Source organism: Rhinolophus sinicus, chromosome 7, assembly GCF_057876585.1.
Source record: "Rhinolophus sinicus isolate RSI-liver-muscle chromosome 7, RSI-T2T, whole genome shotgun sequence".
Lineage (NCBI taxonomy): Eukaryota > Metazoa > Chordata > Mammalia > Chiroptera > Rhinolophidae > Rhinolophus > Rhinolophus sinicus.
In genome coordinates, this window is record NC_142507.1 from 43,566,305 (window position 1) to 43,590,325 (window position 24,021).

The 24,021-nt window shown below is 52.1% G+C and overlaps 1 protein-coding gene and 1 long non-coding RNA gene across 6 annotated transcripts; one reads left to right on the forward strand and one right to left on the reverse strand.

Moving 5' to 3' along the window:
- Positions 1-2,108: 2,108 nt before the first annotated feature.
- On the reverse strand, positions 2,109-16,235 carry KCNA2 (potassium voltage-gated channel subfamily A member 2). 5 transcript variants are annotated; one of them, XM_019730466.3, is made up of 3 exons: positions 16,011-16,235; positions 13,820-14,078; positions 2,109-13,376 (listed from the first exon to the last, which is right to left on the reverse strand). In XM_019730466.3, the coding sequence occupies exon 3, from the start codon at positions 13,211-13,213 to the stop codon at positions 11,714-11,716; it is 1,500 nt and encodes a 499-aa protein (XP_019586025.1). In that variant the 5' UTR covers positions 13,214-13,376; positions 13,820-14,078; positions 16,011-16,235; the 3' UTR covers positions 2,109-11,713. The 5 variants fall into 5 exon arrangements, with proteins under 5 accessions (XP_019586025.1, XP_074175244.1, XP_019586027.1 ...); XM_074319143.2 differs by lacking the exon at positions 16,011-16,235 and adding an exon at positions 15,646-15,939; XM_019730468.3 differs by lacking the exon at positions 16,011-16,235 and adding an exon at positions 15,345-15,453.
- Positions 16,236-19,439: 3,204 nt separating this feature from the next.
- On the forward strand, positions 19,440-23,765 carry LOC141568610 (uncharacterized). The gene is made up of 2 exons (XR_012491780.2): positions 19,440-21,244; positions 22,780-23,765. It is a non-coding gene; the product is annotated as an uncharacterized LOC141568610 (long non-coding RNA).
- Positions 23,766-24,021: the final 256 nt, after the last annotated feature.

Consider the following 24,021-nt stretch of genomic DNA (forward strand, 5'->3'; position numbering starts at 1 on the left):
GCGACTGCTGGGTGACTTTTCGTCTTCCCCTGGAAGACCCACAAGGGCAGAGTATCCTAAACACTCAGTGCAAAACTATTTTTTGAATAGATAGTAGTTTTATGAACAAATGACAATGACTCTGGGACAATCACTCTTCCTTACTGGACATTGGGGAGAAGGTGAGGAGGCTACATTTGACCAATAGTTTTAACATGTGGGGCCATGGACAGTTGGGAACACTCTCCATGGAAAAATGACCATATTACAACATGGCATGCATAATTCCAGAAATTTTCTAGACCCTCTGAGGTCAATTTTTGTACCAGATTGGGACCCCCTGAACCAGACAAGGTTGAAAATCGTTCAACTTTAACACCTCAGATTTCTGAGTATCGTGGCCTACGTGGATCTTCCGGCCATAGGAACCCAAGAGAGAGAAGGCAATCACTGCTTTTACTGGGCTCCCACTATGTGCCAGGCATTCATTTAATCTTCACAAGATAAAGGAGGAATTGTGATCCCGTTCATAGAGATGAGACACCTGAGGCCCAAAGAAAATGAAACAGTATGCCCAGGGTCACAGAGCTGGTGAGTGATGAAGCTGGGATTGTCTAGGGTCAATTTTCTTTCTCAGTTGTTCCAATCCAGCTTCGTTCCTCTCACCACAGTGGCCCCAGGGCAAGGTGGGCTCTCCCCCTCAAGCCGCCTCCCCCACCCCATCATGCACCTCTCCTCACTGGGAGGAACTGGCTAAGCAAAGCCCAGGGTCCAGACTTTGTAGTGGAGAGTCCACAGGGCAGGTGTCCCAGGCCAGGCAGAGAGCGGTCCAGTGTACTCAAGTGGCCTACACTTGAACTAACTGAGCTCCCCGCCACCCCAAAGTGGAGCGAAGAATGGGGACCTTGATGTGGTAGTTTCCACACATCCCCACTCCCTTTCATTTTTCCCCCGTTGATGTATTTACCTAACAAAAGCTAGACAGTCGGGGACAGACAAAACTCTCCCCAGCTCCCATTCCTCAGCTCCAGAGGCAGGGGAAACCAGCGGGCGTGTCCTGGCCTTGGGAACATGATTGTTTCCCACTTTTCTGGAGCCCCACCCCACTAGCTGGCTCCCCTGCGCTGTTCTGCAGAAGTCTAGAGCTCTCTTGGGTGCTTCACAGTTTCCACTTCATGCTGGAGGAAAGGCCCACTGTGCAAGGTGCGGGCAGGAGCAGCTATCCCAAATGGTTCTCTTCTCTTTATCCCCCTCTCCCTTGTCACGTCAGTAGCTGCTGCCGAGAACAGATCCTTCTGAAGGTGAGACGGGGGAGCGGGAGGGCGGGAAGACCAGCTGCTTCAGTCGGTCCAATTTCCCAGGGGCAGAGTATGGCGGACATGAAGGGGTATAACTGGAGATCATTAATGAGAGATTTGGGGGTGGCATGTGGTTGCTCTTGGCTGAGGGCAAGGATTCTCTGTTGTCATACCCCGCACCATGGCCACTTCTGAGCCTCTGAATGCTGGGGAATCCAGCTGTGGAGTAAATTAGCCCTCAGAGGAAATCAGACAGAAATGCCTCAGGTGTGTGTGTGTGTGTGTGTGTGTGTGTGTGTGTGTGTGAGAATCTTCTCCAAGGAGGTGCCACTGCACCACTGTGTAGCTGGGAACCAGGTCCCTCTTCCTGGGGAGGCAAAGGGAGATGGGCCCCTCACTTGAGAGTTGCTAATGTGGTTGCTCCAGACCCCAGGGCACCAGCAGGAATGGGCAGAAGTCAGGGTGGGGTTGAGAACAGGGCCTGCAAATGTGGGTACAGCTGGAGTTCAGTGCCTTCCAGAGGTCTGCCTGCCTTTGGTCTCCACACCAGGTCTCCCTTCCCCACCCACCCCCTGGCTCCGTAGAAGACGCAAGAAGCACTGATACAATGAGGGAGGGGATTGCAGTCTGCCCCCCACCCTCCCGTCCACATCCTCTGCTTCATGTGTACTGGGCTCAGGAAGAGCACAGGGGCACGTGGCCAGGACGCTCCCTGATGCGCCCAGGAGAGGCTGAGCCCTCACCGCTGCAGAAATGGGAGTGGCATGAGGCAGTCACAGACGCACGTGCCGGACGGAACTCCAGTCAAAGGAGAAAGGTGGAGATGCTCGGTGTCTGTCAAAAATTTTATTTTATTGTTTTTCATTTCACACAGAATGATGTTAAAATAAATCCTCAGTAATATATATTTATACACTTATGTACTTGTGTTGATATTTACAAAAGACTGCGGAGCTTTATGAAGCCTATGTACACCCATGATCAGGTGGACAGGCAATGTTCATTGAGGCACGTATGTACACATATATGTATAACCTATGTACAAATATCAGACCCTACTGACACGGGAACTCTCAGCTGCAGAAGTCCTGGGCGGGGCAGTGTTGGTGGGGCTGAAAGCTTCCGGAATATGTCAGCAAGAATGATAATATCTATACATCCTGTGCAATGCAGTTACAGCTGGTGTCTAAATTTTCATGAAGCAAACAAAGAGTTAAATGACTCCCAACTCCCATGAGTCTTCCCACAAGTCCTGCTCCGCCTTCCGCTCCCATTGGTCCCCAGCCTCTTATCACCATGGAGACCCCCGTTCCCTTTCCACATCATCCTTAGGAAGCTTTATCATTAGCTTTGGAGTTCCTTCGTCTATTGATCCCAAGGAGGTTTATTTATCTGCCTGTGCTCTTTGAGTTTTCAGCAATTATTAGAGACAGGACACAGGAGGGCAGCTGAGGAGTCATAGATGAGAGGCAGGGAAGCCAGTGCAACCCTAATTAGAGTCTGTGCTGCATGAGCCTACATGAGCGGCCATTTCCACATTTCATATATATATGTGTGTGCATAATATATAAAACCTCCAGAGACAGCCTCTATAAGCACATAAGTACACAGGTCTACAAAAGGAAATAGCATCCTGCACTCATGAGCCTTACAGTTGGGTCCCTGGTGGAAAGTAGACAATCCTCCTTAATTGCTGGCACCGACTATTCCAAGATTGCCCTTGGTGGAGAAAAGGGGTGCAGGGATGCAGAACCCCAGGCCGAGGCCAGTTTGGCTGGGGCACTGTTTGCTCAGCAGGCTGGAGCTCAATCATGGGGCTTTCCAGCTTCCTGGGGCCCTCCAAATGAAGGAATCATCCAAGCACGACAACAAAAGGAAACTGGGTCGCTGGATCCCACGTGAAGGCAGAAGTGGGGCAAGCACAGAGCACACTCAGACCCTCCGAAGCGGATGCTCACGCTCACCGGAGCCAGCAAGGCCGCTCTTCCTGCTTCTGTCTCCCCCCTCTTAGCCCGTGGCTGCTTGCTCTGTCCCAGCCCTACCTGGCAGGTCACTGTCCTTGGCCTGCATTTCACAAACTAAAAAGGCAGTCATGTCACGAGTTGACATGGCAATTGTTTGGTAGCGAAGTCAGCCCCTATCTAGTCTCTTCCTCCTAGCTTTTCCCCTTGCTTTCTCTTGCAGCCCAGAGCGTTTATGCGCTCAGACAAATAAGGCAGTCAGTGTCTAGGGAATTGTTTTCCAGGAGAAGCAGGGCTTAGAGGCCTGTCATGAGGGCCGAGAAGAGACACAGGACTGAGTCCTTTGGGTAGCTACCTAAGGTCCTAGCACACAGCCAAGTCTACACTGCCTGCCCCCCCCCCCCCATATGTGGCTGTTGCAGCAGCCGTCCACACTGTTATGTAATCACACCTGCCTTGTGCATCCATCAGTGGAATGATGCAGGACTTCTCAGCTGCAAACTCATCTGGAATATATCTGACTATTTTAGGAGTGCAGGGGAGCAGAGAAAGTCATATCTGTTTTTACGCCGAGGTTCATATAGCGTAGAAGTAGCCATCCAGACAGGCTGCTCCAACTGCCCCAGTTCACCAGCTGGTCGCGCTCAGGCTGATGAATGGGCTTCTCCTATCTGACCACTACCAGCTTGGCTGGATTGGAGGGCTGCGGGGGCGTTTGAGATGGCAGACCCCCGGCACGACCTCCATCGCCCCAGATACCAGTGAGGAATCCCTCCCACCCCTGTCCCGGTACACAGCGAGCAGGAAGTGAGCTTGAAACGACCTCCCATGGGTCTAAGACGCTGCCCGGCAAAATGGAGGAGAGTGTGATTCCACTCAGACCCAGCTGTTTCTCCAAAGAGGCAACTAAATTAGAGCTGCTCTACTGCCCACATCCACAACCTACATTTGGTCAGAATCAACAACAAGATGGGTTTGTTAGCCGCACTCTCCCCTTCCGTGGCGCAGACACAGGCGTTAGAAAACAAACGGTACTTTCGGATCTCACAGAATTCAAGCCTAGGGCACCACCCAAAACAAAACAAAACAGAATGACAAAGAGAAAGCTAAACAGATCAGTCCTTTGCCAGGTCCTTCCAGCTTTCCACGCCCCCAGAGCTATAAAGTTTGGAATAACTTTCCTGGTCCCCAGTGATGAGGTTACAGCCCACCAGAGCAGACAGAATTAAGGGTTAAGCACCTCGCCCTTAGATCAGACTTCCCTTTTATCCCTGAGTCAGGCAGCCACCGGGGAGGGAAGGGAAAGATCCTGGAACTTCATCTTTTGTTATGAAAGAACCATCTCCTAGAGAGGTCCCTACATCGAAGGCAAAGAGCTGAACTGGAGAGGTGGTAAGAATGCAAAGGAAGGTCATTTTGAAAATTCAGACACATTCAGTTTATTTCCTGGATTGCCAAATTTAGGGGATCAGTCACTGTATAGTTGTCTAATTTTTGAAACAGTGGTATACATATATACATATACTATACATCTATTTACACAGACATATGTATATATGAAAAACCTCTGCTAACTCAGGACCAATTAACCAAAACCTCGATGAATGCGAATTATGTTTTCTTACTATACTTTCAGTACAAAGAGGCAAATGCCAGCAAGGGCATTATCTGATGAGCCAGATGTGCCCAGATGGCCAGCTTCCTGGGGTCTGGCAGCCAGCATACATTCAGCCTATCTCTTTGGTCTTCTCCGTTTACACTTCTGGACAGTGAATCCTGAGGCTCAGAATGGCAACCCTGAGCAATGCAAGGCCTTCTGTCATCTGCAAACACTTGACTTACTAAGGCAGGCAAGTTTATACTAACCTACTTAGGAAATGTCTTTTTTTTTTTTTTCAATAACAAAGGTTGAACCAAAACATGTTTCCCATTCCCACTCAAATAATCAGAACTATAAAGCAAACAGGACGTTCCCCTCCCTGAGCATCTCCCCACCAGTTAACTGAGGTGTGGCTGTACATACGTATACAGAGCAAGGTAGACTGAAAAGCATTGGAATGGGATCCCGGGGTTGCCAACCTCCCTGATTGTCCAGTCTGAATATTTAACCTCACAGATATTTTTTTTTTTTTCAGGAAAGGGGACTCTTCTGAACCCCCTGGTTATGTGCGCATATATTTGTGCAACTGCACACCGTACTGGGTGGTGGGGTCTTTCTGTCGCTAATGTCATGGTTAACCACCCAAATTTCTATCCCTGTAGACCTCTACCCACAATCCCTTGTTTCCCTCCATAGTTGTCATGGAGCCCCTTTGGTTCAGCAAGTCAGCCTATTTTGAAGGGCAGCCAGAGGGCAACTCCCCAAATCTGCCCACGTTACCCATCCCAGGTGCAGCCCTCCAGGCTGCATTCCCCCAGCATCCATGTCCCTGGGGAGGAAAGGAAACAAATAGATCAAGTAATGGCTTTTAGTGCATGGAAATGATCTACTGTAATGGCTCAGGATGCTTTATTCTTATCTATTGGTAAGCGCTTTCCTGCAGGCTTCCATTACACCCGGCCTGATTGAATGAAAGTCAATGAGATGGGCTGGTGCGTGAGGTCACTCAAACTCAGGGTTTCAGTGCCTAGAGGTTGTGAGAATGCTGTGGGAGAGCAGACAGAAAGGGGAGGCAGGACGGAGAGAGGGACAGAGATGCACTTACAAACAGAGAGAGACACACGGGAAAGCGACAGAGTGACAAAGAAAGCCTCCTCACGGACCTTCTTTGTGCATACATTGCACCTCTGCATACGTTTACATTCCAGAAGGAGGACCAGGGCCTCAGGACAGGAGTCACATGAACTCGGGGGAAGAAGAGGGAACTACGGAGACAGTGAACTAACAATGCCCAGAAACCAAGGGCATTATCTGATAATCCAGGTACTATCACTTTTCGGTCCTGAGAACAAGATTTTGAAATAGCTATTGCTAAAGAAAACAGTCACTATTTATTTTATTGCACTTTTCCTCTTTAAAAATATTTAAACACAAACTATGAGAGATGGAGCTGAGCTTTGGTGGGAAGGAAAGCAAAAAGAAGGGAAAAGTGAATGAGATTAGGTTCAGGGAGAGACCCATCTCAGCTGGTAGGGGATTGACCACCTCCACCTGTCCCTGCTTCCTGCTTTGATGGGGGAACAGGGCTGGTCTCTCAACAAAGGCCAAGTCTGAGGATATAGATGATGGTCTCAACAGCCATTGAGACACCTTCCTGCATCCGGCACCCTGCCAGTTGGCTCAGATGTCTAATGATGTTAGTAAGGTTAAGGTCATGGGTTCAAACCTGGCAATGGACCCTGCTGTGGCTGGGGGGAATCTCCATTGTGTCCCCAAGGAGCACCCTCCACATGACAGCCTATGTGGACCAGCCCTGTCCGACCAGGCAGCCATCACCCAGATGAAGGCTCATGGCACTGGGCCCCAGGGAGGCTGGAACTGGAGCAGGGCTCCCAACTCCCACTCCTGGGTCAACAATTCAAAACACTGTGCTCCTCCTGTCTGCCATGGTGGGTGTGGTGCCACCTTCACAAGCAATTTGCAAACTGTCCTATGGGGAAAGTCAGACTCCACCTCTCTTCTCTACTACTGTGGGTAGCACTGAATCTTCAGTCCAAGAATCTTCACAGGGCACTGCCCTTTCTCAACAGGGGTTGGCACTGATATTTTAGGGCTGCCCATGAGGAAGTCAGTTGGCCACAGACCTCACGACAATGGAGCGAGAGATCCAGAAAGAGCAGGTAAGACAAGCGAGTCCTACAGCCCTCCCCACTTGGGGCAGACACGTGAGCACCCAGGCTGGGGGCCCAGGCCAACAAAGCTTTCATGGGAGCCCTTTCCACACCAGGCCAATGGGGTCTGGAGGCACACTCCCGTGGGACCCCTTTTAAAAGGCTCACCTGCTGGTGAGATGCCGACTCCATCCTCAGAGGCCCAGTTGAGAGGGACAGAAGGATGCAGAGAGGAAGAAGCTTCAGGAAGCACGGAGCCTTAATTATGTCCTTACTTAAATTTAGGCTCCTGAAAAGTTTACTCTGAAATTTGACCAGCTCAGGTACCCTCTCTTCCTGACAACCTCCCCATCTTTCCTGGACCTTTCTCTTCAGCCCCCTGAAGACTCCAACTTCCTTGAAAGCTTGAGCACACAGAGGCACCTGCTGAAACCAAAGGGAAAATCGCTATCTTGACTTGGAAAAGCTTGAAAGGCCAGCACGTTGCACTAAATGTGTGAATTTGGACCCACCTGTCCATTCCCTAATGTTGCTTCCTCCATGGAGGTCAGGAGCTGTGACCGTCATTAGGAGGGAAGCATGGGACACACCCGGGATGGCCGCAGGAGTAGAGACCGCGATGCTTGATCTGACACCAGACTTGAACCCCCAACTTGACGTGAGGGGAAGCCTTTGCCAAAACGTACGTAGCTCTCAGCTAGTCCTTCTAGCGGAAGAAGCTGCTCTGTAGATAAGCCAAAACGATGGGTAATCTTACAAAGCATTTAAATCGGGCCTTAGAATATAGGCTACAAATCAGGCCCTTCAAAAATTGTTATTTGCTTGTGTAGCATGAGGTTCAGGCCCTCGGTCTTGTTTTGCTTAAGCTGAATTGGTGTGTGTTTCCTCAAGGCGCAGCAATTGGATGGGAGATGGGGCATCCAGATGGAGCCCCAGAGAGGGGCAGGAGCATGCCTGGCATTGAACACCCATAAAGGGGACTCGGCAGTTGACCCTGTTGGGCTCATGCCCACGAGCAAATAAGATGCCACAAGCAAGTAAAGTGGCTCATTTTGAGATAAATCTATATGCGGTCTCCACGTTCAGACCCACTGGGGATGAAGGGACAGTAAGGTCTGTGGACTGAGAGAATGTTGGGGGCATCCTCACTTCGGTTCTGATTCTCGCAGCGTTGAGTCATCACTGCTTTGAACAGAATGAATGGGTCTGAATACAGAGATCCCAGGGGTTGGGAACAGGAGAGCCTGGGCTATGGGGTTCTCTGTGTGGACTGGCTCTGAAGGAAAGGGCATGGCCAGGTGTGTACTAATAACCCGCCAGCTGTCCCGGGTCCTTCCACGCTCTGCACCCAGGTTTCTCGTGGGAGGAAGGTGAATAGGCAGAAACCCCTAGGAGGTTTCCAGTCTTAATTAGAGATCTGCTTGACAACGGTAGCCCATCCTTCCGCTTTAACCCTTGGAGGTTACTTCTGTGAAATCTGGAATGAGAGGGAGAGAAGAGACTAGAGGAAAAGGCTTCTTGAGGAGACTGAGGGGTATAGATACAAGCTAGGGAGCGGTGATTAAATCTGATCTTTTGTTTATGCCTATTAATTTATAGCTCTGGGGGTAGAGCAATGCATCTGAGTATGTGCACATTTCGTATGTATTGTGTGCGTATGTTCTTGCATGTGTGTGCTGTATCTTGTGTGCTTTGTACGAGTAAGTGTGTATAAACTGAGTTGTTTGTATTTTGTGTGCAGAAACAATCGCAAAGTAGCCTTCGTATATTTTGTATGCAGACTCCTTGTGTTCATGTAATTTTATGTATTTTGCATTTGAGTCACAGGTTGTATCTACATACATGGTGTGTGTAGGTCTTTTGTGTGTGCCCTACATTAAGCACACTCTATGTCTGTGCTGGATGTGCGTGTGTATTTTGAATATGGGTATCACCATGTATCTTCTGTGTATGCCCTTTTGGTTAATTTGGTCTCTGTGCATTTTGCGTGTATGCTGCACGTTTTGACTTTGTGTATCATAACAGTGTATCTATCTCTTTTGTGGTGGTTGTGCATGCATGTGTGCCTGTGTGTGAACATTTTATGGTCCCAGGTCAAGGACACAGGGATAAAAGATGTACCCCCTGACCTAGGCCTTAGGTATGGGTGGTTTTACCATCTCTTTTTCCAAGGTCTAGGTCCCTCCCACCCCATGTCATGGAAATTCAGCACCACCTCCCGTGAAGGAGAGGAAGAGGAGCACAGACTTCTTGCTGGGCCTGGGATCCCTGCAGACACCTGGGGATGTGGGTAAACAGGAACTAACGAGCACCCTGGGCCTAGCACCCTTAGCTGGTGCCCCACCCCCAAGGTAACTGTAGGTGCTAAACAGCCAACAGTGAGGCTAGGGCTGGAGTCACGATTGGGCAGCCCCCCCACCCAACTCACTGGGTTTGGGAAATTTCAGCTATTATGTTGGAAGGCAAAACAGCCCAGGCTGTGAGGCAACGCCTCCCCACCTCACCCCATTGCACGGTGAGCCTGCACTCTACCTGTAGGCTGTGAAAGTGCTCATTTACTCTCAACCTGTTTTGGGGGTGGGGACCAATTCGCTACCCATCCTTTGGTTTGTTGAAGCAGCTCTGGTGGCCAGTTTAATGGGGAGAGAGTTTGAGCTTGTCAATCAAAATGATGCCTGTGGATCGCCTAGGGATTCCACCCTTTGGTCCTGGACTTTAGAAGTTTCCACATAGAAGAGGCTCCCTTTACGTCCAGACCTGTGGAATTGGGTCCCCAGAAGCCTTCTTCCTTGGTGTCCTTGGTTTCAAAGCAGACGATCTGCTCTGGCCCTTTAGGGAAAGGTTCACGAAAATGACTGATGCATAGCTAAATGACAGTAAAAACCGAATGGGTGGGGAAAGATGAAAATGGAGATGGTTCACATGAGAGACCGTAGAGAAGAGGCCTGGGAGGGGGCTGGCCCAGGACAGCTGGAGCCGTGAGGGCCATGGGCCCGTGGGCACTCAGTAAGACAAGCTTCAGCCATGGGAAACTGAAGCCGCAGCACATGGAGGGCAGAAAGAGAATTCTAACGTCTAAGAATCCACAGAGACTGGAGTGTCTGAGGCAAGGGCAGCAAACCCAGGCCCAGTGAGGTTCCAATGAGTTCAATGAACCCATTAGGCCTCTTAGACAACCAACCCACCAAGCAGTGGATTTGCCTGAACCTGAACTCCAGAAAATGAATATATTTGTGAGTGTGAGTGTGCATATAAACATACACACACACAGGCATGTATATGTGTACATATACATACACTATAGTGCACATAGTCAAACACATGCATAAATTGCCCTGTGTCAAAAATATTGCATAAGCTTATACAAGGTTCAAATGCAATTTTTTCCCCCCCATAGCTAGCTAGGTAGAGGAACTCATGAAGGACATACCCGGTATATATTTATATACACTGGATCCACAGATCCGCCTTCCTCAGGACCAGATGCCCTGGTCAGCTGTACAGTCACACCCACGGCTCAGTTAATTCCTAACGTATGGTCATTGTGAGGTGTTTAGACGCTGCCTTCCCTGCTCACTCTCCTGGATTTGCAGAGGTCTGTGCCCCCATTTGGAAGAACAGGGATGGGGTGGGCTGGAGGGCCAGAAGTTTTGGGTCCCCATTCCAAATAGTCTATTTTTTTTTTTTCTCCTGATTGAGGGCTTCTGTCTTTAGGTAGGGGAAAAAAACCCTTAGTTCAATGCCATTCCTAGGCTATTAATACTCTAAATATGAATACTGTGTAGGCTACTAAGAAAATAGGTTATCTCCTGTTTTAAATATTGAGATTCATGCAACAAACACCCATGCAGCTCTATTGCATCACTGGAAGGTTTCACTGCAGTGTCACTGTAGCTGGACCACAGCACTAGGAAAGCAGACGTCTGCAAACTCCAGTGTAACGAAGAAGTCAGATGTGTTTTTGTGACCCCGAAGCCTGCAAAAATGGTGAAATTTGAAGCTGAGAGGTCCCTTGGTTTGTTAGCTTCTCCCCATAGGCCTAAGGGGGCAAATGTGAAACTTGACAACTCACATTAGGTCATACTAACTGTCCCTCCCCCGGGCTTCCCTCACATCGACACTGCAGAGAAAAAACCAAATGCAGCATTTTCTGTTATGAAACACACAAGCCTCCCAAGCAGCTACTTGGCAACTACAATTCGAATGCAAACCCCAGCCTGTGACACAGAAAGGAATTCCAACACACAGGGTGGTGTGTTCTTTTCAATGCAAAAATGGGAATGACCTTTTCGAATAATTACCAGCATTTTCAAGCTAAGCCACCTTGCTTTTCCTCTGTGAAGAGGAAGGTAGACTCAGATGAGTGGTGGTGGTGGTGGTGGGGGTGCTGTGTGCATTTAATTAGGAAGGAAAGGTGGCACTGATATGGTGGGTTATGTATGTGCTACGAGGTGGCCTCAAAATCCTGGCTCCAGAGGTGACTCCCATCTTTGGAAATCCCTAAGCCAGTAATGAAGATTCGCATGAAAGCCATGGATAGGTATTCTGTGTTCTAAATCAAAAATCAAAAGATCGAAAGTCACTTGCACGACTATTGCTTTCCATGCAGAACCAGAAACACACTGTAGAACACACTGACTACAATGCAGGCTATTATGCAATGTCTGCATTAGTTCCGGGGAGCTGTATGTTAATAAGTTTCAATCAGACATCGGTTAACATTTTGGTAATATTCACATAGTTTGTATTAGCCAAAGTGCAGTTGGCTGTTTTCAAGTTCTCCTCTCTAAAGTCCTCGTGACTGTTGTTCACCCCCTCCTGGATCTCCATGTAATCAGACTTACTAATGGTAGAGGCACTTCTACTTTTCTTTAGGTCAGGGGAGGATGGGATCTTTGGGCAGCTTGTCACTTGCAAGTACTGGGCCTGCTCCTCTCCCTCTGTCTCCCGGTGGTAGAAGTAGTTGAAATTGGACACTATGACGGGCACCGGTAAGGCAATGGTTAACACACCTGCAATTGCACATAGGGAACCCACGATCTTTCCCCCAATGGTAGTCGGAACCATGTCTCCGTAGCCTACAGTTGTCATGGAGACGACTGCCCACCAGAAGGCATCCGGGATGCTGGGGAACTGGGAATCTCGTTCATCGGCCTCGGCGAAATAGACAGCACTAGAGAAAAGGATGACCCCGATGAAGAGAAAGAATATCAGGAGGCCCAGTTCCCTCATGCTGGCTTTGAGGGTCTGACCTAGGATCTGGAGACCTTTGGAGTGTCTGGACAACTTGAAAATCCTAAAGACTCTTACCAACCGGATGACACGGAGGATGGCCAAGGACATGGCCTGCTGGCCCTGCTGGGCATCCTCTGGCTTCTCGGCCAGCTCGGTGCCCAGGGTGATGAAGTAGGGGATGATGGCCACGATGTCGATGATATTCATGATGTTGGTGAAGAAGCCGGCTTTGCTGGGGCAGGCGAAGAACCGCACCAGGAACTCGAAGGAGAACCAGATGATGCACAGGGTCTCGACAATGAAGAAAGGGTCAGTGAAGGAAGTCGACTGCTGGTACCCGATGGTGCTGTTGGAGTAGGTGTGGAAGGTCACTCCGCCACCATGCATGTCTTCGTTCTCGTCCCGGAATATGGGCAACGTCTCCAGGCAGAAGCTGACGATGGAGATCAAGATCACCATGACAGACACTATAGCGATGATCCGGGCCGGCCCTGAGCTCTCTGGGTATTCGAAGAGAAGCCACACCTGTCTCTGAAACTCGTTTTCGGGCAGAGGCCTCTCTTCCTCTTTGATATAGCCTTCGTCTTCCCGAAACATCTCCATCGCTTCTTCCCCGAGCTCGTAAAACCGAATTTCTTCAGAGAATATATCTAAGGGCACGTTCACAGGTCGCCTCAGCCGGCCTCCGGACTGATAGTAGTACAAAATGGCATCAAAGCTCGGGCGGTTCCGATCAAAGAAGTACTCATTTCGAAGGGGGTCAAAGTACCTCATCCGCTTCTTTGGGTCCCCTAAGAGGGTCTCTGGGAACTGGGCTAAAGTCTTTAGCTGTGTCTCGAACCGCAGCCCCGAGATGTTGATTACCACCCGCTCACAGCACTCGTGGTCAGCCTCTGGGTCATAGGTGTCCTGTGGGTGCCCGGGGAGGGCAGCAGCCTCGTCTGCTGGGTCTCCGGTGGCCACTGTCATAATTGGGACTAGGAGAGGTGCCTCACGCTACGCCTTCCAGCTGCCTGGCAGCAGGGAGCTCAGGATGCTGCTGACGGCTCCAGGAAACTCAGGAGCATGGGCCTGGGCTCCTGGGGGAGAGCCCCGAGGGCTCTCTGAGAGCCGGACAGATAGCCTCGCTCGGCTGAAAGACAAGGCAGGTAAGGACATGAGACCATTCCGTGTTGGCAACCCGGCCTGAGGTGCCAGTTTGAGTCGCCCATCTCTCAGCCAAGCGTTCAGAAACACGGCCACTACTACCACCACCAGAAAGCACAACTTACTTTCACCTTGTAAGTTGGCTGGGGCTCACAGGGAAGTCGGTGGCCATCTCTCAAGAAAGCCCGAGAATGCCCTGCATTGGAGGACGGTGGCAGTCCAGGCCCCTCTGCACTGCACGGGCTTCATGGAGCATACCCGACACCAGAAGCTGGAAGGGAGCCCTCCCCCGGGTACCGAACTAATATCTTGCGGATACCTGCACCCTGGGAGGTATTGTCAGTGGTGAATCTTGGACTTGGGTGTCCCTCACTGCCCTCACCGAAATGATTCTACACGTGGCTGTTATTAAATGATAGACTGAGTTACCTGGCAAGGCAGGGACCTGAAGTTCTCTTCCTTGCAGAGGTGATCAAATGCTGACAGACTCCTAGATACACAGATAGGCAGCCTGACTCCCCATCATGTCTTCACGCTTGAGCTGGAAATAACGGTGAGTCATTCTGGGCAGGAGGGCAGGTTCCAGGTCCTGGAGGTGAGCCCCAGGGCTGAGCTAGGCTGGAGGGGCCGTGGGGTGCCCGGTCAGGGGCATGCAGGACTCGAGGACGGCAGAGCTTGGGTCTGGAGCCTTTGGAAGGAAGGAGATGAGATGCAAAGGTCAGCAAAAGCTGGAGTCCTCCTGGCTGTCCTCAGGAGGTTGCCTGGATAAAACAGCAGCCAGGTGGAACCAGGGCTTTCGGGCAGCTGGTGCCAAGATTTAGGAGCTCTCTGGAAGCTTCCCTTCCATGCCCCCTTCCATTCTGGTGTCACATCGGAGACTAACCCTCAGCCCCCTCCAGCCTCCTCTGGGCAGGCTTCCATCAGCTGGAAGCGTTTTCTCGCAGGGAGCCAGCCTTCAGGCTTGGCTGAGACTGTCTCCTCGGAGGCCTCTCTGGGCTGAGCCAGACTCCCTGTTGGTCCTCAGCAGCCATCAGGAGAGACTCTGAGCAAAGCCCTCCCGCCCCCAGGTCAGGACACAGCATCTTGCAAGAAAGGGCTTCCCAGACTGAGCCTACTACAAACTCTGACCTCCTCAAGGTCCTGGAGGAAGAAGAGTCCCCCCAACCCCTACCAACGCATACTCCTTCAGAGCTCATGTAGGGAGACTCCTCACACAAAAAGACCCGCTCTACAAAACTGGCTGGCTGGGGCCCAGGACTGACTCTCCCTTGGGGATCCCTAGGCAGCAGGCCTCCATCGGGCGGGTAGCATTTGAACTGGGCAGGCGCTCGACCACCGACTTCTTCCCAAGAAAAAATCCCCCCCATCTCCTCGGCAGGGAGCACAGAACGGCCGCTCAGCCAGTTTGACTGCCAGGCGGCTGGGCAGCAGCGAGAGGGGAGCCTGGATGAGGCAGGCATCCGAGCTGGCCCCCTGCCGGCTCCATCCTGCCGGCCCCGGGGTGGGGAGGGGTCTGGGTCCTCTCCCCACTGCTCCCGGCTCTGGCCGGGATTCCGCCCGGCGTGCTTCGCGTTCGGCTCTGCGCGGGCGGCCCAGACCCACCGGCTGGCCGCGGCAGTCAGCGCTACCTTAACCCCCTCCTGCCCGGTTCGGGGGGGCTCTCGCTGCAGGCCCGAGCGCAGCCCAGCTCTTTTGCCCCTGGGGTCCGACCGAGGGACGGCCGAGGCTCCATCTCCACTGGAAAACACTGGAGCCTGAACTCTGGAGGGTGGGGAGCCGGCGGCTACCCCAGATCTCAGCTCCTCTTGAGCGCGGGGGCTCCACGGCAGCCCGCGGCCCCAGGGAAGCGGAAAAGCCCTTCTCCGCCGCAAAGCTGTTTTGATTCTGAGCCGGAGAAGAGCCTGCAGCCCAGCCGTCCCAAGTGACACGGGTCCCACCAACCAGCGCAATTTACCAGACATGGTTATGCTGTCAGCTGCACTTCCCATCACCCGCCAGCTCCTCGCTGCGCCCTCCGCCCCGCGCCACGCACAGCCCGGAGGGTCCCCGAGCCCATCTGGTGCCCTCTTCTTCCTTAGGGCGCCAGCTCCCCACCCCCCGTCCGCTCCGGTCCGGCCGAAGCTCGCCCGCCCGGGACTCAGCCCGAGCCCGCCGCGCTGCAGGCTGCACCGTCTGCTACCCCGCAGCCCCTCCGGGCGCCGCAGCCCAGACCCGGGAAGCAGCACGCGCAGCCCAACGCCCCGATACCGATTTACCCTTCCCGATGGGCACTCGGAGCCTCCATGTTTCTGGGTGACCGCAAGCGCCGGCGTTACCGCGGTGGCGGGCGGCAGCGGCGGCGGGGTGCGGGCGGCCAGCCGGGAGCCGGCTCTGCAGTCCCGCGGGCGGCGCGTACGGAGCGCCCGGCCGCCGCCCGCAGCCGCACCGCGCCGCACCGCGCCACGCAGCGCCGCACCTGGCCCGGCTGCGAACTCGAATTAAAGGGGCCGACCGGGGCCGGGGCCGGCGAGGCGCGCGCCAGCCGCCACCGCCACGCTGGTCGCCTGGTTGGGTCCCCGGATCTCGGCCCCCACCCCATCAGGAAAACACCCGCTTCTTTGGCAGAGCCCAGCTTACTAACCAGAACCTCGCGGAGAGCTCAGCTGGGTGCTGCCGGGGCCGGAACGCAGGGCGCAGAAGTTGCGGAGCGGTCAGGAGGGGCTCCTGACAACATAATGAAGTAGGCAAGGAGGAAACAATCGATAGCAGTTATCCCAGGCCCGAGGGAGAGGTGTTGCTATCATTACGACGTTGCCAGACAGAATCTGTAGACCCCCCTGCTGGGCCCCGTGCGCCGGCTCGCCCCCTCGCCCGGGCCTGCCTCCCCACTTCCCTCTTTCCCATCCACAGCTTTGGCTTGGCGCGGAAATGCAGCAGGTGCGGGCCGTGGTGTGGCAGAAACTTGCTGCTGCGTTTGCCCCACCGGGAGGAGCCACAGGGACCCGCAGAACTGCAGAGCCGGTCCTCCGGACCCCTCCCCCAGGGCCTGGGTAGGGAAGGCTGGGGAACCTGCAGTGGCCCTAGGGAAGGGCCAGCTACTCACCAAACGGGCCCCCTCACAGACCTTACAAAACCAGCTGGCCCACGGGACTCTGAAAATGGGAGTGCAGCTCACAGCACCTGGGGTGGGCCTAAGATGCCCTCTGCTTTGGGAACAACGTGTGTGGGAAGCCCACCCTGCCCTCTGCTCAGACAGGGTATCTGAGAGGGTTGGGTGGCTCCCACCCAAGCACTCCAACCCCTGCCAGTTCTGTTCTTCAGATCCCTGTCAGAATTCCTCTTCCAAATCCCAGTTCCTTGAACCTAGACTGCAATGCAGAGAGGCTGTAGTCCCAGGAAGGCACCTTCTGGGTCCTTCTTTCTCAGAGAACCTCTCTCTAGGTCTGTAGCTGTGAGGGAACCCACAAGGTCCAGCTCTGTGAGATTCTGGCCTTTCATCCGGGGACTCTACCTAGAGCTGCAGAGGGTGGCCTGGAAGGGCAGATGACTGTGTGGTAGGGCCCCTTGAAGCTGGGTGGTCAATGTCCCACCAAAGGATGACCTGGGTGTTTTGGAACCCTGACAGTTACTAGGCAAATTAATTCACGTCTCTGAATCTCAGTTTCCTCATCTGCAAAATGAGGGTATCTCGTGGGCTGTCTTAAGGGTGAAACTGTTCATGTAAACAGTTTAGCGCCCAGTGGAAACTACACAAATGATGGTTTCTCTACTGTTTCCCTATGAAATTTGCCTCATAGCCCCCCACCTCCAGCTTCGCTTTTGGCTGTTTCTCAACCTGCCCAATCACCAGGGTTTTATTGTACGATTCTCTCTGCTTCCAAGCTTGCCCAGCCCTTACTCTCCCTGCGGTCTCAGCCCTTCCCACCTCTGTCACCAAATTCTGCTCCACACTCCTTCTGGAAGCCTTCCCTGCCCAGCGCCACAGGATGGTTCCTCCTTGTTCTTGCCACAGTGGGCCCTCGGGTCAATGAAAGCCCAAAAGTCTTACCCATTTGATTGTGTCTATATATGTTCTTTGTTCTCCTTTGTTAAAACAAAAGCCGTAGACAAGAACAACTCTTGAGGGAGAGTTAATAATTATGCAAATTGGCGACATGTGCTTACCATGTGTCAGAAACTGTGCTAAGCACCTCTAGCCCTGTGGGATGTTTAGTCCTCAGTTCTAGTCGTTTCTACCTCGGTACCATTTCAGGGAAAAGGAACCTGTGGCAGAGAGAGAGATGAAGCAACCTGCCCAAAGTCACTAACTGATGACTCCATCACTTGAATGAAGTCTTTGAGACTCCTGGACACATAGCCCCCACTGCTCACATAGAATGAGTAGCCCTTCAATTTCACTTCCCTCTTTGGGGTCTTCTTCTGACCTCCGTTCCATCTGATTGGCCTCCCCCCTTTAAAGCCAGATCTAAGTGTGAGCAACAACCAAAAAGGAATTAACGAGAGAAGGAAATAAACCTAGTTGTTCAGGAGCATAGGGTGTGGCCCCTGCCCCAGACAGCTGTCTCTCGGTTTGGCAGTGCTATGTGAGAAACGTACACAGACCCAATTCCTAGCTCCGACACTTGCTAGCTGGGTGAACTTGGGTGAGTTATTTAAACTCTCTGAGCCTCAGTTTCCTAATTTGTTGAGTGGGATAGCAAAACTAGTTCCCAGGGTGGTAAGGATTAAACGTTATAAAGAGTGGTCAGCCAACTAGCTTAACCTAGGTGTTTAGTCATGGTTAACTCGCTTTCCAGCCCTATAGCAGTCACCATTTCTTATTTTTGGCCACAGAAGAACAGCTGGAAAGCCCCTTGATTCCCCCCCAACCCCCCGGGGTATGTCAAACCCCAAAACCACTCCTTTCCCCTTTAGTCCGTCTCCTGATTGGGGGCCATGCCTTCAGCAGAGGGAAGGACTGGTGACTGCCACAGAGTGACCTGCACCGGCCCCACGTATGGAATCTGTTGGTTCCTGTGGTCTGTGACGACAGTCATTGAAAAGAGGGGTTTATGAGAGTGCGCCTACACCCACCCCGCCCAGGCACCGCAGGTGCAGGAGGGAGGGTCTCTTAGTTCTTCCCACCACAATTCATATACACAGAAAACTACACGAGCTCCCTTCCCAGGTGTCACTCCCAGAGGACCAGCGCTCCTTCCTTGCATGACTGCCACCTCTGCTGATACTTGCTCCCCCAACCAACCCACTCGCCCCCTGCTCGGTGGCAGCACCGCGCGCTCTAGCCCACAGGAAGCAGGGCAGGGACGTGTGGAATACAAGCCCAGGCACTGGGCTGACAGCTTTCCACAAGTCCTTTGATTTAATCCTTGCAAGCACCCTGTGGGAAGCATGCCATTATCTCCATCTTATAGTTGACGATATTGAAGCTCAAAGAGGACAAGTTGCTGTCCAGGGTAATTTAGTGGCGAGGCTGGGATGGAACTCAAGACTGGCTGACTCCACAAATCACCGTGGCGTTCCGCTGCCCGCTTCCACTGCTGGGGGTCAGGCCTCGGGGCTCAGTTCCTGGTCTGAGGAACATGGGTTCAGCCAAACAGGGCTCGCAGTGACTTATCCACACATCTGGGGAGGTTGTCCAACTTGACGGGAGGTCTGTTTTAGAAGGGGGTTGGTGCTGGTGGTAATGAACTATTCACACCAAGGGAGTCGGGGCAGTCGTGCAAGGTTCTTCCCTGTGCCCCTTCCTGAAGCAGCTCAGTTGATGTGTCTCACATCTGCAGGGCCCAGGGCCAAGCGTCCCTCACCCCGGCACAGGGCGGATAAGGCAGAGCATCTGACCAGGGTTGCAGTCTGGGTTTTTGCCTCAGCATGCAGGGCCATGTGACCCAAGGTCTCTCACTTGACCTTTTGTGCCGCAATTTACTCGTAAAATAGGAAAGATAGCATTGCCCCCTACCTGCCCCTTGCTTCACAGTGTTTGGAGAGAGAGAGGAAGGAGGGAAGGAAAGAAAGAAGAAAGGAAACGAACATTCATTGTTTGTATGTATTAAAATCTCATTTGTTAGGATCGGAGAGGAGAAAATGTGTGAACGTGCTTGGAGAAGCAAAAAACTGGTCAGCGTGGAAGAGTACACTGTTCTTGTGGTTGTCATCGCTGCCAGTGTGCATCGTGACTAATGTCTGAGGACGTCCCCTGGAAATGGAATGAGCAGCCGTTCCAGCCCCCTACTTACCTCAAGGCTGCCTCCTCCAAGAAGCCTTCTGAGATTAACTCCAGCTGCCTCTAAGGAACTCCTGTGCAGAGGCGTGGGCCTTGGCTCCTGTCCTGAATTAGCTGCTACACTCTCATCCCACTCTACTGCGAATCTTGGCCAAACAAAAGACTATTTTAAGGAATGGCTAAAGAGGGGAGATCCTCCCTTCCATTTTGGAGCTGCTGCTCTGTGTTAGACACTGTGCTGGGTGTCTCACCATCAGACCCCTGACATTAACACCCAAAGGCAGAATAGTGTGGTTCAAGTACAACTGATGCCAGCAGGTCTAGGGCCTACTTCCAGGCTTGCCATGTTTTAGCTCTGTGACTCAGTTCCTCGCCTATAAATGTTGTTGCATGGCTGGAATATAAAGCACTTAGAACGGTGCCTGTCCCAAAGCACTCAGTGTCAGCTGTCAGCAGGTCATCCTCTCAGCGTTGCCACCATGTCTTCTCTATTAGGAATGAAGTGGGAGAGGTTTAGGATGAGCTGTGACAATCCATAGCTTTTGTGTTCCAGGCCATATCCCCGGGAACACCTGAAGTGTTGGTGGCTCACTCAGGTTTCCCAGGGTGGTCTGGATGTGCGTGGAGGCAGCTCTGAATGCCCCCTCCTCCCATCTGTAAGAGGGACAATTCCTGCTCTACACCAACCCTTCAGCCGGCTCCATCTGTATGGAGCCCCCACTGGTTCACAGGCGTAATCAACTCAGTCCCACAAGCCAGCTGGCCTGGGTCAGATCAAAGACTGGAGCAAAGGCTGCTCGACCCAGCACCTCGGGCCTGTGCTGGGCCAAGGCTGCTCCCTGGGTGCTCTGTCTTCAGCCCAGGTCTCTCCCTGGAGCCACAGACCCATCAGCCCCACTTCCTAGGCCTGCTTCGCCCTCACGTCCCCCTTGTTGGGAGAGATGTCACCTTTCACCCTGCTGCCCAAAGGAGAAACCTGGGAGACTATCAGCTCTTGTCCCCCTGACATCCGACAAATCCAGTTCCTCACTGGGCCTTGACATCTGTTCCGCTTCTCTCTGATTCCCTGTCCTGCTCCTGCTACCCTGGTTTAAGCCACCAGAGAGCATGGTCTGCTGCAACCTTTCCCGGTCCCCGGCTTTCAGACCAGCTGTTCCCTCACCTCTTCTCCCCTCAGTTGCTGTAGTGGTCCTTCTAAAGCGTCACTTGTCTTTGAGGTCCTCATCGACTCCCTATTGCTATGATACGACCTACATGTCCTAAAAGGCATGCAAAGCCCTTCACGATCGGTTATCCCCTGCCCTCCCTCTGTCCCCCATCCTAGAGGTCTATACCGGCATCAAAGTAAACTGCTTTGAAGGCTCTAACTGGTTGAAAACAGATGGACTAGGTTAAAACCTGAACTCCGACAGGTCTAGGGTTGAGTCCTGGCTCTGCTCCTCCCCACTCACGTGACCTCATGTGGCTGCTTCGTCTGGGCCCGATGGTTACTATAATCCCCTGTCCTTCTCCTCTCCCCTTTACTGTCTTTGGTCTATAGAGAAGGGGAACCGAGCAAATGAGAAGCAACTTGACACCAGGGAAAGAACATTGGCCTGGCAGTTCCAGCCCCAGTTCTGCCACGATCTAGGTGACCTTTGGGTGTTTGACCTTGGGTAAGTTACTTCCCCTCTTTGGGCCTCAACTTCCACATCTGTAAAATGGGAAAGCTGGGCTACATGATATATATGACCCCTTCTTGTTTCTGACTAGCTCTTCGGCTTCACCCTGGTTATCGAACCAGACCATTAGTATCTAAAGGGCTCCTATTGTAACTATCTTACTGAGAGGACATGGAGGCTCAGAGAGGTCATGTGACCTGCTCTAGGAAGTGGCGGAGCTGGGATTCAAGCCCAGGCCTCTTTGATCCCCAAGTCTGCAGTTGCCCCGTCACGTCTCACTGTTTAAAAAGGGAGGAAGGAATTTTGAAGATGCCAAGTCACTTTAAAGATGAGTCCTGAAAAAATTCAAACCAGTGCAAACCTGACACTCAGTGCATCTTAACGATGTTCTGAATCCAAGAAGGGTCATTACAAGGAGAACGCAGGAAGTCTTCCATGCTGAGGCCTACAGAGAGAAAAATGGGCTAAAACGGCAGGGAGGGGGTTCAGTTAGGCATGGGGGAAACGACAGATTATGGGACATTTGATGGGCTAAGGGACCCAAAGAGGACCTTTCAGAACAGGCAGAGGCCTGATGGACACATACCACTTATGGTAGGTTTGTCCTTCCCCAGCATGCTAAGCAAATAGAAGTAGGTGAGTGAAAGATTGGATAGAAAAATACCAGATAACATATTTGTGTTTCTTGGCTGGAATGAGCCCTGGTCTGGAGAGGCAGCGGGACCTTGTCCAGGGAACTCAGATCTGGGGTTCTGGATGACTCAGCCTCTGACTGGCTTTGAAAAAGAGGAAAGGGAAGATAGAAGATGGAGGAGATGGCACTATCTTGGCAACTTTCTTATGTTGCAGAGCCAAGATGCACCTGGAAAAGTGAAACAATCTAGGAATGGACGAGGGCCTCCGGGCATGAGGGATGGCTAGGCGGGTGGAAGGGGAATGGAAGGGATGTTTTCCGCCCCCACACTCGGAGCCCAAACGGCCTGCCTGCTTTTCACCTGAAATTCCAACAGCATCCAACAATGCCACCCAGTGGCCATGTAGGGGGGTACAGGGAGGTGCTCAGGGAAGCTGAAACTAGGTGGGAGAGGAAAAGTACCAGCCACTCAGAAAAAGGGAAAATTCTCGGGCTTCTACCTGCTTAAGGATGTGATGCAGGACTCTCCACGGGTCTCTGGGATAGGTAGAGCTGTTTTGTAAGGGTCCTGCACACCCCAAAGACTCCCTCTCTTCCCTGAACTCTGGCCTTTCAAATCTACTGGGTTAAGCCAAGGCTTCCTTAATTCGTGGATACCCTGTGTGTGGAAGAGGCAGCTGTGTGTCTGCAGACCCTCCCCAGGCCTCCCTTTCTGGGATGATGAGGGCAGAGGATGCAGCTGCCAGTTGCCCCCCACCCCCCACCCCCCCGAGTTCATCTGGTCATGGTCAAGATCATGGTGTTGTCAGGTCAGCTTGGTGGGGTCTGGGGGCAGCAGTGGAGGGGGCCGGAAAACACTTTACAAAGCACTGAAAAACACTTCCCTCCCTTCCAGCTGCACCCTCTCTGAGGTCCATGATATTTCAGAAAATAAGCAGAAGTTCTTCCTCTAAGAAAGATGGGACCCCAGAGTGAGATCATAAAGAAGATGGCGGCATGGATCTTCAGAAAATCACCGTAGAACCTGGAAATGAAGGTCTAATGGAAACTCTTCTCTCCAGGCAGATAAGATAAGGATAATACCTAACAGAGGTGGGTATATTCTCCCATTCTACAAATACAGAACCCAAAGCTTGGTGAGGTTGAGTTACTTGCCAGCTGCGCGTAGCCAGCAGCCAGATGCCAGAGGCAGTAACTGAACTTCGGTCTGTGTGACTCGCCAGCCCCTCTAGCTTAACACCAGGCATGAGCCAAGCACCATGGAGGGTACCAGAGCTTGGCAGACAGGAGCTGCTCAACAAACACCATTAATTACATCAGTAGATCCTTCACTGGAGCAGAAAGCAGAGTTGTCAGCAATGGACTCTAACCCAAGGCAGAATGAATTGGCTTAAGCTGGGAAAGAACGTACAAAAGTGCCTGAGGAAAGGAAACCTTTCATAAAAGATGGAGCGTTTGACAGGCGTTTTTAAGGAGAATGTCCAAAGACCCTGAAAGTGATGTTGAGACAAGAGCTGAGCTGTCTGTTCAGAAAATCTGCATGCCTCCTCGTTCTTTCCTTCCTTCCTTCCTTCCTTCCTTCCTTCCTTCCTTCCTTCCTTCCTTCCTTTCTTCCTTCCTTCCTTCCTTCCCGTCTTCCAGAGAGGATCTCGGAACAGCCTGTTTCAAATAGCAATCCCCGTCGCTCTGCACTTTATCATGCTGTATTTCTCGTCAGAGCATTTATTGCTACCTGTCAATTTACTAGAGGCATGTTTATTTATTGCCTTATTCCCCTTCCACTAAATTGCAAATCCCAGAATTTAGCTCTTTCCTGTATTCCCAGTGCCTAGAATGCCATGGTTGCTCAATACATATTTGTGAAATAAATGCCTAAATGGATGAGTGAGTTCCAGGAAAAAGGGACAGCAGGGACAGAGCACAGAAGCCCCTGTCCCGGGAACACCGAGTCATACATAAAACTGGAGCGAGCAGCATGGAAAGACACAGTAAGACGGGGCAGGTCATTGGCAAAAAAGGCCTTGAACGTCAGGCTGAGGAGTTTGATTTGTTTTGTCCTGGAGACAAGAAGGAACCATTAAGGATTTTGTGTGGAGAGCGACAGGGCCCAACTAGGTTTTAGAAAGATAACTTAGGA